The sequence below is a fragment of the Oxyura jamaicensis genome, chromosome 1 (assembly GCF_011077185.1).
Source record: "Oxyura jamaicensis isolate SHBP4307 breed ruddy duck chromosome 1, BPBGC_Ojam_1.0, whole genome shotgun sequence".
Lineage (NCBI taxonomy): Eukaryota > Metazoa > Chordata > Aves > Anseriformes > Anatidae > Oxyura > Oxyura jamaicensis.
Window position 1 is genome coordinate 10,596,314 of NC_048893.1, and position 12,773 is coordinate 10,609,086.

General features: G+C 35.8%; 1 protein-coding gene across 1 annotated transcript in view; it reads left to right on the plus strand.

Annotated features, from left to right (window-relative positions):
• The window catches only part of SEMA3C (semaphorin 3C), a 124,587-nt gene that overhangs the window by 90,277 nt on the left and 21,537 nt on the right, over positions 1 to 12,773 (plus strand). Inside the window, exons 10-12 of the mRNA XM_035342413.1 lie at positions 604 to 673; positions 3,472 to 3,616; positions 8,675 to 8,897. Of these exons, the coding sequence (XP_035198304.1) occupies positions 604 to 673; positions 3,472 to 3,616; positions 8,675 to 8,897 (438 nt within the window). The remainder of the gene's footprint in view (positions 1 to 603; positions 674 to 3,471; positions 3,617 to 8,674; positions 8,898 to 12,773) is intronic.

Below are 12,773 nucleotides of genomic sequence, written 5' to 3' on the forward strand. Positions count from 1 at the left end.
AATATTTGTAAGGAGAAACTGTCAGAGACTAAAGCATTTTTCATTTAAATATAAAAAAAGTCATCAGATCAGAGGTAAAGTTGAGCAAATTCAATTCAGCAAGTAGGTACAGTTTTCCATAGTGCAGTTAATAAATCCCTACACAATGAAGGCTCACATCTCTCATCTTTACTGCAGAACTGCATGTCATTCCTATCATGTTGAAAATGAGCTAATGGGAGGGCATCTAGGGTGTGTACAGGATGGGAAAAAAAAAAAAAAAAAAAAAAAACTCATTACCCTGCTTTGGATTATATCTAAGTGAACTCTTTGTCTTTGACCTACTGCCACTTAAATATTTGCCTACTGCTAAACAACCTGCTGAAATGAGATCCAGCTGAGAGAAATGTGAGACATGGATAGTGTACATATTTGAAAATCTTTGACTTCTGTCTTCATAAGGCTAGATGGTGTGGAGTTAATTTCTAACTATGTTTCTGAATGTTCAAATGCAATGTGAATGGTCTATTCATGTAATAAATATGCTTTTTTCCATTCTAATCTAAGGCAAAACTCATTGACCAGCAGGAATAAAGTCATAATTTAAACTCAATTTTTTTACAGAGGATGTGTTTCTTTTGGAGACAGATAACCCCAGAACAACGCTTGTGTATGGAATTTTTACAACATCAAGGTAACGGGGAAATTGAAAAAATTACTTTTCTGAACTTCCCAATTTTCTGTGGGAAGACCAAAAGCGATGATTTGTGGTCAAAGCTGTCCTGTGCAATGATGCATCTTTCCTGTGACCAGCATTTGTATGCAGGAGTAACAGTCTCGGTTAATATCATTACTACTGGTATCTTTGGTATCCTTATTAGGACAACAAAGTAGACATCCTGTGCTGCTTGAACCATGCTGCTCCAAACATACTGGCAGTTGGCACTGGAAAAACATTTCTGTGGAGGGCTACTTGTTGCTGATCAGCAGCAGAAATGTAAAGGACTTCAAAGCAGTGGACTTGTGTGGTGTTAAGAGTGCTAAACTCCTCCTATAGGACAGCCAGCACCCTGAAGGATCAAACCTGGAATTCTTACAGGAATGCATATAAATCACTTCCAGTCTCTCAGCTGGTGGATGATTGCACAGATGGCAAATAACCAATGTTGACTTCAATGAGCTGTGAAAAGGCAAGCCTATATGATGTTTGATGACATCCTCACAGCCTCAAGCTACCATTATTAGTCAGTAGTGTTCACGTACTGCCTGGTTTAGAAAGCACTCAGTGAACTCCTAAAGGCACTGGAAGTACCAGTGATATCTTACTATGCTGAAACCCCCAACAAAGACAGACCTACAGATGTACCTACTGATATTGCCATTTCTACTTTTTTTCCACTTTTCTCTCTCTTTCAGCAAATACAGGTAGCATACAGAGTAGAAATAGTTACTGCCTATTAATTTCTGATATGCTATCCTGTAATTTTAGCTGTTATTATGTACTTTCATAAAGGGGTGAGGGGGAGTGATTTTTAAATTATTCCTATTAATTCCTTTAAAGGCAATTTCCAATAAGATAACCCTTACATTTTTTAAAAATATATATATATATATTATTTTATTTTATTTTCAATATGGATCCAAAGATCTGCATTTTCAAATGTGTGAACTGGCCAGGAAAATATGATTTTATAATGCTAAGTTGGGAAAACAGAATTCCATAACTTGTAAACATCTGGTGCAGTCTGCATTTTATGATTCTTATTGCACAAAAAGAAAAAATGCTGAGGTTATGTATAACAGTAAAACCACACTTATGATTAGACTGTGGATGCAACATGCCTGAATTGGAAACACTTATACCTAATTCTCCTGGTATTCCTGCAGTGGAAATGAGGTTTGGAGTTGCAAGACCATATAGGGTGACAACAAAGAGAAAAGTTCACTTATTCCTGGCTCTTAAGCTGTTTTTACTCTACTGAAGCTCTTACACTTGTGCATTTCTGTTTTTATGAAACAGTAATTTCTGGTTTCTTTCTTTTTGTTTGATTGAATGTGTTACATAGTTAAAAACAGTGATGATAATGATTTTTATTCCTTGAATTTTCCTTTATCTTCACCTTTGTACACCTCCAACTTGTAACAGTAGCAAGAGAGAAACATCCCACCAAATAATAACTTAGTACTTTAGTAATTTAGTACTTTAGTAATTTAGTACTTTTATCTCAACTATACTGAGGGAAACCAAGTAATACTGAGGCAAATTATTTTGGTGACATAATCTGCTGTAAATCTACCATAAAACATCTGGACAGATTAATTACATTTTTTTGTAAACCTATTAATACCTACTAAAATTTCCACAAATATCATAATCGATCTAAAAGGTTCCTCTTGCTAATACATATATAGCTGAGGGCAATGTGGATTGCTGGGTAATCTACAGCACTTTGTTTGTTTAGACACTATGTCTCATAACTGCAGATTTGAAAATTCTTTTTTTTTTTTTTTTTTTTTTTAGTTTTCCTCTAGAGTGATTTTTTTTCTTTGTCAATTAAAAGCAGAGAGTTACTTGGATTATCTTCCTCCTACAATTGACATTGGATGTATTTTAGACTGTCTGGAGGTTCAAGTTTGTTAGGTTAAATATCTCAAACCTTAAAAAAAATAATAAAAAAATAATAATTAACGGCAGTCAGACTTAGCATTGCACTGAGAGTTATTCCTCTGGTGCCTTTCAACGTCACTGGCTGATACAGGCCATTCAGGACTTGCACTGTTAGAGGAGATACGTGACACCATTGATGGACCGAGTAGTAGAAAAAAACAGGAGAGCCCCCTGTTTCTCTTTGGGACACATCAAACTTTGAGTCCCTTGAAGGAGATCTCTAAAACTATTTCTGTGGGACATTTTAAAGCCTGTATAGGAGAAATTCTCTTACAGCCACAACCTGCCCTCATTTTGCTTAGAAAAGTTGGCAACTTATCATAGTATTTTAACCAACAGTAATCATGTTGGATGTTTTGATTAACATTTTAGCCATGGATTTTAGGAGGCTCATGGAAGTTTTGTGGTTAATATATTAGTAGGGATTTCTGGAAACCTGTGCTGAGCTTGGCAGCACAAAGTTTATAAAACTTTTGTCTCACTTAAGTCAGCAATATTCTTGCCACTGATTTCACTGGGACCAGGTTATATATATTTTTTTTATACTCAACGTTTGGAAATTTTCTTATACTACCGCTGGAGTTGTACCTCCTTCCCTCTTTTTTTCGGTTCACTGTTCAACAGGTTTCTCCAGCTTAAGGTGTAATGGTGTATTTTGGGAAACTAGATCAGTTGATTTAAAATATTAGTAAATACACACTATAGAGGTATTAAACTATATTAAATTTTAGAGGTATCTTTCATCACTGCCACATGCAAAATGATGGAAAATATCTAGAAAAGATGGTAGTTTAAGATACTAACTTTTTCCTTCTGTCTTCTAGCTCAATATTTAAAGGCTCAGCTGTGTGTGTGTATCATTTATCTGACATCCAGACTGTGTTCAACGGGCCATTTGCACACAAGGAGGGACCAAACCACCAGCTGATTCCATATCAGGGCAGAATACCATACCCGCGGCCTGGCACTGTAAGTACAAGATATGTTTATGCAAGCTTGCCAATTACTTGTCTTTGTTTAATACATAAATAGATCTTATTTATTCCAGGAGAACGGACTGTATCTGACTATGGCATTTAGTTACAGTTCAGTACAATTTTATTTGCTTCTCAGCTTACCATTTGAATCAGGTAGTATTTGGAAATCTTCTAGAAGGAATTAAGTCATGCAAAATATTTATCTTTCTTGCTCTTTCTGCTCAAAAGGTGATAAGACCTATTTAATTAGATGGCAGTCATTTTTTTTCCATGTACATTTTCATTTTGTGCATAGGTTTTAGCAAAAGATAAAAAGTTACATAAGCAACCGTAAAAAGACAGCATTATGGGCGTTTGGCAGTCTTGATCCAAACCTTTGGTTTCAGCCAGTGTGACTTTTCCATAATTCTCTAAAGTTCTGCAGCTCCACCATGATTCTTGGAAGGTGTAGGAGGAGAACAGGGCTTCTGGGACTTGCTCTTTGACAGGATCTAATACCTTGTCAGGTACTGAGTCTTAGGAAAACGACACAGAAATGAGTTTTCATGCCAGTCAGTTCACAGTAGTCTTCCTCAGCAAGAACACTTCTTGTATGCTTTGAAAATTTTTCAGTACCTTCTTTCATCATGAGTGGTAATAATCCAATAATCCAATTAGTGGACTAATGATAGTAATCCAATATATTCATATAAAAATAATTTTTTATACACCAAATGGTGTATAAAAATTCCTGTTGATGCAGCTTTGCCTTTATTTACTTATCTCTCTATTTTTTAATTTAGATTTAGCAGAGCTATGAAATTGAATATTTTCAGATTTAATGAAGAATATATCAAGTTTTTCCAGCATCTTCCCTAAATCCATACTTATTAAAAGAAGTATGGTAGTGTGGACTTCCATTGATTCTCATGAAGAATTTTTAATAAAGTATCAGAATTTAATAAGTATGCATAGAATCATAAATCTACTTTCAAAGTTGTAGTTATTATTTTTTTAGGTTATTTTTTTTGCTTTCTTTTTGTCACAGGAAATTAAGTTTTAATTTTGCAAGTAGCTACAAGAACATTTAACCATATTGCCATTTCATTCATTTTCTTCTTTGTGCTGCATATCTTGTTCTCTCTATTTGTTTCTCTCATACACTAGTGCTTAGATATATGGAATAACTTTGTCTGTTTGCAAAATCCTTCATATTTACTGCAGTTTTTAGTGGTTGTAAGATTTAGGATTTCATGTTCCCAGATCTCTAAAATTAGCTAATCGGTATGTGATGGTCCACTAAGTTCTAACGCTAATAGTAGTATTTCTTTGCAATTAATACATACAGCTCTAATCTCACGTGTTCACTGAGGCTTTAAGGTTAAACTTTAAAAAACACAAAATAAATGGTCCACTTAGGACCCACGGGAATGGTGTTAAGCTGAGGCAGGGGAAGTTTAGGCTGGACATCAGGAAGAGGTTCTTCACCGAGAGGGTGGTTGCACACTGGAACAGGCTCCCCAGGGAAGTAGTCACTTCACCAAGCCTGTCTGAATTTAAGAAGTGATTGGACTGTGCACTTAGTCACATGGTCTAAAATTTTGGTCTAAAAATTCTGTGCGGTGCCAGGAGTTGGACTTGATGATCCTTATGGGTCCCTTCCAACTTGGGATATTCTATGATTCTATGATTCTATGCTTTTGCAAGTAGTCACATTTTAGAATTTATTACTGTTTCAAAATATTGTCTTTGTATGTATTTCCTCAACTCCTCAACCACTGCCATGTTTCACCTCATGGAGAATTAGGAGGTATTCCAGATGGGCCTGAAAGAATTGAGCAGCACAATGGAGAGGGAAAAACAAAAAATCATATTTGGATTTAACCTTCTGCAGTTATCTTCCTTTTTCAGACATGCTGGTGAGCTTTTAATTTGAAAATAAATTCTTGGATCATAGCTCACACTGAAAATAAAGATGAAAGAGCTTTTAAGATGATCAGATGATTCTTCTGATAACTGAATTTTCTGTGTTTTCTCACAATTCACCCATAACACAGTATCCTAGACTTGTATTTTTTCTAAGCTGGGACTTCTCTGTTTTTGTTTTCTATACTGCCAAAACACTCCTTTTTTTTTTTTTTTTTTTTTTTAACACGTATACTATGAACTCTTTTTTAAATTATGTCAAAACATCTGTAAAAATCAGGTTTTTGTTTTTGTTTTCTGTTCAGAAATTGTATTCAAGGGTTAGCTTTGAATATCCAGGCTTTCAAGCTTGCAGATTAAGGGGCTTGAACAACTTCTTTCCTCTGGAGCATAAATTATATGCTACTTTTAGGATTCTGAACTAGACATGGATTATTTATATATATATATATAATTCAGAAAATCCTGCTTTATAGTTGCCTAAAGAGGTATTCATACTAAAACTTTGGACAGAAATGAACATTTTTTGTGTTTCAATACACTTCAGTAAGATTAAATAAAGCAATACATTCATTTGGTCATAATCAATCCAAAGAGTTTGGCTGCTGTTCACTAAATACCAATGGACCAATGGTTTCTTATTTCTCCACAAGCAAAACCTACTTATGGAAAAAAGAAACTACATAATTGGCAGCTTCCTACTAAATTCAGTCATGTTTGAGGATAGTTTCCATTCTTCAGTTTACAGAAATATATATATATATATATTTTACCTACAGAATATTGAAGAATGTACTGTAAATTAAAGAATTATGTTTCTCTCTGTAACCTAACTGCACAGTGATCAACTGTGAACATAATTATTGTGTAGCTGAGTCCTTGAATGATGTGTGAAGAATACAGATTCAATCCCTCAAGGAAAAGAAGAGTTTATAGTGTTCTTCAGTAACATCTTTTGTTTGGTATAGGTTTTTATGAGGAATAGCAAAAGAATGAATTGATTAAAGATGTTTTTAAGGACTTGCTCAGAACAACTATTTAATCTAAGTTTTTAGGGTCATACTGGGGTGAACTATAGTGTAGACATTTTTTCAGGAAGTCATAGACAAGAGTCTTATTATCTCCAATTCAAGAACTGAAGACGGATGGAAAGTATCAGAGAAAGTCTTCTTTTAACTGAGCTGTATGGGACAAGAAAGTTTAATTTGAACTACAGGTGAAATAGAAATCCTTTGGAGATGAATTGGGGTCTGGTAGATCACTTCCAAGAAGAATAATTGTGCTAATGGCCCTCAGATTTATGAAGACACTTCTGTTTTCACCATTTCCTGCTAATCATAGCAGATAGCACAATACATTTCCTGGAAGACTGTGGATGGAAGTACCACAGAAGGAAGGAGAAGGGCAAAGAAGATAATAAGAATAAGCAGTCTTAGAGGGGTAGCATGTAGTGTCATTTGGAATGAGAACCAAACGAGAACCCCAAGGTTAAATAAGGGTTTGGAACAATAAATTGTTAAGGACTCCAAATAGGAAAAGAGACCCATATCTGAGCTGAGTTTCAATTCTTCCTGCTGAAGGTAAATGATGCCAGAGCGGTTTCTTTTCAACAAATCCTACCAGAGAGAATTCCACTGTGTATAAATAATTAAATCCTAATTGAGCCAGCAGCTGGTTCTAAAACTTGGGATTAGGCTTCAGTCCCTTTTGTTCTTGGTTCCTGGTATTACACAATGAATAGTTAATTAGGTGAACAAAATGGAGAAATTTTTTGCAGTGAGGGTAGAACTGACACTCCTCTTTGGTGGTTAGAGGGACCCCCTGGGATGTGAAGACCCAGATTTTAATGCATCAGGTAGGCTGGGCACATGAGTCATATACCCCTGGTGAGTTTCCTGGTCTCTCAAAGTATGATTCATCTTATATAATTTTAGCCATATAAAAGCAGGGCATCTAGTCTGAATTACTGACTACAGAGGAAAGCTAGATGGCTAAGAATAAATGCCTAACTTTGAGACAGCAAAAGTCAGGTGAGGTGAGTATCTCCCTAAACTACTAATTATTTTAATATCTGTGGTTTTGACTAGAAGTTCCATCCTAGATCTAAGAATTGTCCTCACAAAAATAAACAAGTTCCCATAAAATACTTTGTATTGAACAAATCAACATTTTACACCTGGAAAATATTATATTGATACATTTCTGAATAGCTTCTATGCTCTAAGGAATGGTTTACAGCTTAAAAATCTGTAAGCAGGAAAATGAAAGCTCAGGAGCAGCAGTGAAAAGTGAGGTAACAATGGCTGAAGAAGTTGTGTAAATTATCAGGTATACATCCAGTACATACTACCAGTTACTGACATAGCCCCTCACTTCTTCCCACGCTGTCTTTTTTAGCTTCTCTCTCAGTAAATGCTTGAGATTTCTAAGACTTCTTTTATTTCCTCACAAAGTCCAGAATGCCTCAGGGCTGATTATTTGGGTGGTTATTCATTGCATTTAAAGGAGCATCTGGAACACCAGTGGACCTCTGTTATTTCTTGGGTGTAGAGGAAAGGGCAGACAAGATCCTATGAATGATCAGCTTTCTCAGATACCGTATATCCCTCTTCAAACCCATGCTATCACCTTTTAAAATGAAGATAAGTCTTTTAAAGTGAAGATAAGGCCTTTTCACCATCTCATAACCAAAATAATGTCTAGAGGGTACTGATCAAATTACAGTCAGGTATCAAACTTTACCTTTTACCTTTATACTACTAATTCTATTAAAAATAAATAAACAAAAAACAGATGCATATTCCCATACAAATTGCTTGTTTTTTTTTTTTTTTTTTTCAGCAGGGTGTTTGCAGCATAAGGAATGTGGAAATAATAGGTCCAGAAATATGGATCTTTGCCATCAACCTAGATTTTAATACTGCAAACTTATGTTTATGTTTATGCCTTATCTGAACTGATGGGAGTTCAAATCATTAAAGTATTTAATTCCTGTTGCTGGAACATAATTACTTTCAGTCAGAGTCTGAAGTGCTCTTTCGGGAACTTTGTCAACTATCTGTCAATATTTGTAAATGACTTAGAGAGGAAATCTCTCCAAAAGATGGTAAGCATTTTTAAGCATTACTGTGAATGTTTCTTGCAGTGTCCAGGAGGAGCCTTCACACCCAATATGCGGACAACCAAAGAGTTTCCAGATGATGTTGTGACCTTCATCAGGAATCACCCTTTGATGTTTAATCCTATTTACCCAATACACAAGAGGCCATTAATCATCCGGATAGGAACGGACTACAAGTATACAAAGATTGCTGTGGACCGAGTGAATGCAGCAGATGGAAGATACCATGTCTTGTTTCTTGGCACAGGTAAGACAAAAGTAACAATTTCCTCCATTGCATTCTAATTTACAGTCAACTCCAATCTGTACAACTGATAGCTTCCAGAAATGTTTGCTTAAATGTATTTACTAATTACTAAAATGTCTACAGAAAGCCACATTTTTTTTGTTTACTTTCTTTTCATTTTTGTGTTTTCTATGGATCTTAATTATGTGCAAAAGATAGAATGCATCAACATGAATTTTATTGGAGATACAAATCAACATTACTGTATTTTGTGTTTGATCTAAATTTGAAGATATTTCATCATCAATGTGATTCCATGTTATAGTATGATGCTCTCTAACATGTAAAAATACCAAAATCTGGCCTTGAATTGTTTTGTATACCACCATCACCATAACTTAATACATGCTGTGTAACCTACTTCTGAAGAAACAATGTGAACAGGATGTTACAGATGCAGAAATAACAGCTTTCAAAACAAAACAAAACAAAACAAAAGTAAAAAAAAAATCAATATTTTTAGTTGCATTAAATTTGAATATGATGCTATGCTGCTGAACTCTACTGGGAGCATGTCGAGTGATTCTTGTACTGATCAAATTTAATTTTTTAAAAAATATTCAGATCTGAATCACATTCCCTTGATTGAAGTGGACAAGCAGAGTGGTAGTCTGTCTAGACCCTAGGATTCATTCACATGTGAAACTCCCACTGGCATTAACAGGGCATTATAGGCTGATTTTTTTACAAAGGCTCTTTTTTACTACAGATGGTTTCAAGTAGAACAAAGAAGAAAAAGAACTCCAGGAGAACAAATATATCTCTGAGCATCAGAAAATAATTACGGAGGTGGCTTGCATTGCTTTTATGGTTCACATATTGTTGGGATCGTGGTTGTTTTCTCCTTGTAGAATAACTATGTCTGCCAGCAAACTCACATGGGGCTGGAATAACCAACCTGATATAATAGATTTAGGAAGCTGGTGCTGAAAAGAAATAACTAAAACAAAACCCTTCAGGAATTCCAGGCTTCTGTAGGAAGACTGTGTGGGATTAAAATGAAGTCTCTTCACTCTTAGAAAAACCTCCCCAGCTATCAGCAGGGTGCCCTTGGGTCAAAAGAGGACAAATGTATACTGCACCATATTAGCAAAAGCATATCCAGCCAGCAGGTTGCTCAAAGGGATTCTTCCCCTCTATTTGGTTCCTATCAGAAGTACATGTCCACTTCTGGGCTCTCCGGTACAAAGAAAACATTGACACAAAATGGATTGAGATGGACTGTGACACATTGAGAGAACTGGATTTATTCAGAGAAAGATAAGGGGCAACCTTATGTGCAATTATTTAATGGAAGGGTACAGATAACTCATGGGAAAAGACAGAGGCAGACTCTTCTCAAGGTCCTCAGTGTTAGGATGAGACACAATGGACATGAGCTGGAACATGGGGCATAGTAATTAGATATAAAAGAAAAAGTTTTCAGCATCAGGGTGGTCAAACATTGTAATATGGATCTAGAGAGGCTGTGAATTACCTGTCTTCAGAGATTCAAAGGATTCACAACCCAACTGGACATGTCTCCAAGCAACCTACTCTAATTGGACCTGTTTCAAGTGGGGGTGTTAGACTGGATGACTTCTAAAGGCCCCTTCCAGCCTGCAGGATTCTATCATTTGATTAAAAGAAATAAGAAAACAAAAGCAGTTGCCTCACATTCTTATGTCACACCTTTCTCATTTAATGTACAGTGAACGCTTAGAATATTATAAGGCATGGTTAGGAGAGAAAAAGTCCAAGTAGTGAATTACAGTAGAAAATTCATCTGATTTTGTTTTGGGCATTTTAGTTTTCTTGGTAGGTAATTGCTAAATGAGTTTTAAGGCATTCCTAAAAGTTTCTTTGATCCCACTTGCAAAGTATTGGAAACTACCAAATTAAGTCATTAGGTCAGGACTTTTTTCTTGTATTTCCCCCTCCCTATCATGTAGCCATATTTTCTTTTTCTGTAATTAACGCAGCTACAGTTCTCAGGTTTTGGGCCCCTTAGGGTCATATTCCTCCTTTCCTTCAGAACAAAGAAAAACAATTTTTGTACACTTCAGTAGAAATATCGGGAGCATTAATAGATATTGTTACTATAGATATTGTTATACAACTCCACAAGAACTCTGTTCTAGTAGAAGAGGTTTGTTTGGCTGTCTCTTAGCTTTATTCCTTGCCAAAGCACTATATTTAACCATAGAAATAGCTTGGCAGGCTAAAACAGATCTTTCAAATGTACGTTTTTGGTATTTTTTGTATAGTTGTGCCGTTGTTTTAGAATGTTCTATAAACAACTGATTGTAATTGGAGTAAAATCCCACTAAAGATTAGAGGAAAAGATAAAACATACAAGTTTCCAGCCAATGCAGGATTCTTAATGTAGTAGTGTTAGTTAATACTGGAAAAGCATAGAAAATACTAAATGTCAATGAAAATACACATTTAGCATCTAAGTAATTCTGCAAGAGATAAATACAAGCCATTTCTATTTCTATTTTAATGAGCTGCTGACCATTCTTAAGTGACCAGTGTGACCTCACACATGTACCTGTGACTCACTTAAAATATTAACATACCTCAAATTGTAGTTATGTTTTGTTAAGCCTCTTCTGTGTATCAGCACAGAGTCCACTTTGGAAAAATATGCAACCTGCAGCTCTTGATATTTTATATGCATTGTTTTTAACTTCTGCAGTATACTGGAGACAAGGATACTGACAAGTCTGCTTTCTAGTGAGTTGCCGGGATAGATATTAGTCTTCCTGAGTAGGACACACTGACTCCTTGAGACATTAATAGTTTCCAAGATCTTCCTCAAAAGCAAATGGTGCAATAAAAGTTACTGAGTTTCTCAGCACTTAAATAAAAGTGATCAAGTTCCAGCCACTGAGAGGAGTTTTCCTTATTCTCTGCTTTCTGTGATACTCAGTAGGATTCAATAGAGATATTAACTGTCAAAAGGAATGCAGAGGGGATTTGCTTTGGTGTCAGTTCATCCCAGCAAAATGCAAAAACCACATTGTATAGGAGAATTTCATGTGATAATTTCCTTGGGAGCCTGGAGCCCCACAGCCAGAGACAATGGGACTTGACACCTGGTGACAATTACACTCAGCTTGGATGATGAGTTACTGCTGCTGAACTGAGATGTTGCCAGCCATGTCTGTCACTGTCAGTGACCTGTCTCATGCTTGAAATTGGAGTGTTTTATGTCTTGCCAGATGCAGAGCACACAAAATGTTTAGCTTTTCCTCTCTTCCTCCTCTATAGCCTCAGTAATAAATCAGTTCCTGAATGCAAGTGAGAAATAACAGAACAGAAAGCCGAAAGAACCCCAGTGGTTTTCATCATGTAGCTATGGCTTGGGAGGGTACAGGCAGCTGTATTACTTTTTCACATTAATATGAACTAAATGTAGTGTTTCCTTTGTGCTCCCAGACAGAAGTGTTGAGCTTACAGAGGCTGGTGCATGCCGAGACTTAATATATTTCTTTCTCTCTCTCTCTCTTTCTCTCTCTCTCTTACGTAGCTAACAAAGTAAATCCCACAGACAGATAGATATTGTTATCGCAGCATTCCACATGCTTTTCAAATGATAACGATCTCCTATTTTCCTTGTGCTTTTCAACCTGAAGACTCCCAAAGCACTTAACAAAACTTGCCACCCAAAACAGTCTCTACACTGTCCTCTGAGTTTATTTAGAGTAAGAAAGAGCAAGTCCTTAAAGTAGATGGCAGTGCTACAAGAGAAGAGTGTTGTATACCTTGTCTTCACAAACAGAAACCAGTGGGATAATTTACTTGGATATAATATAATCACTTATTTACATATTTGACAAGGGTAATGCTGAT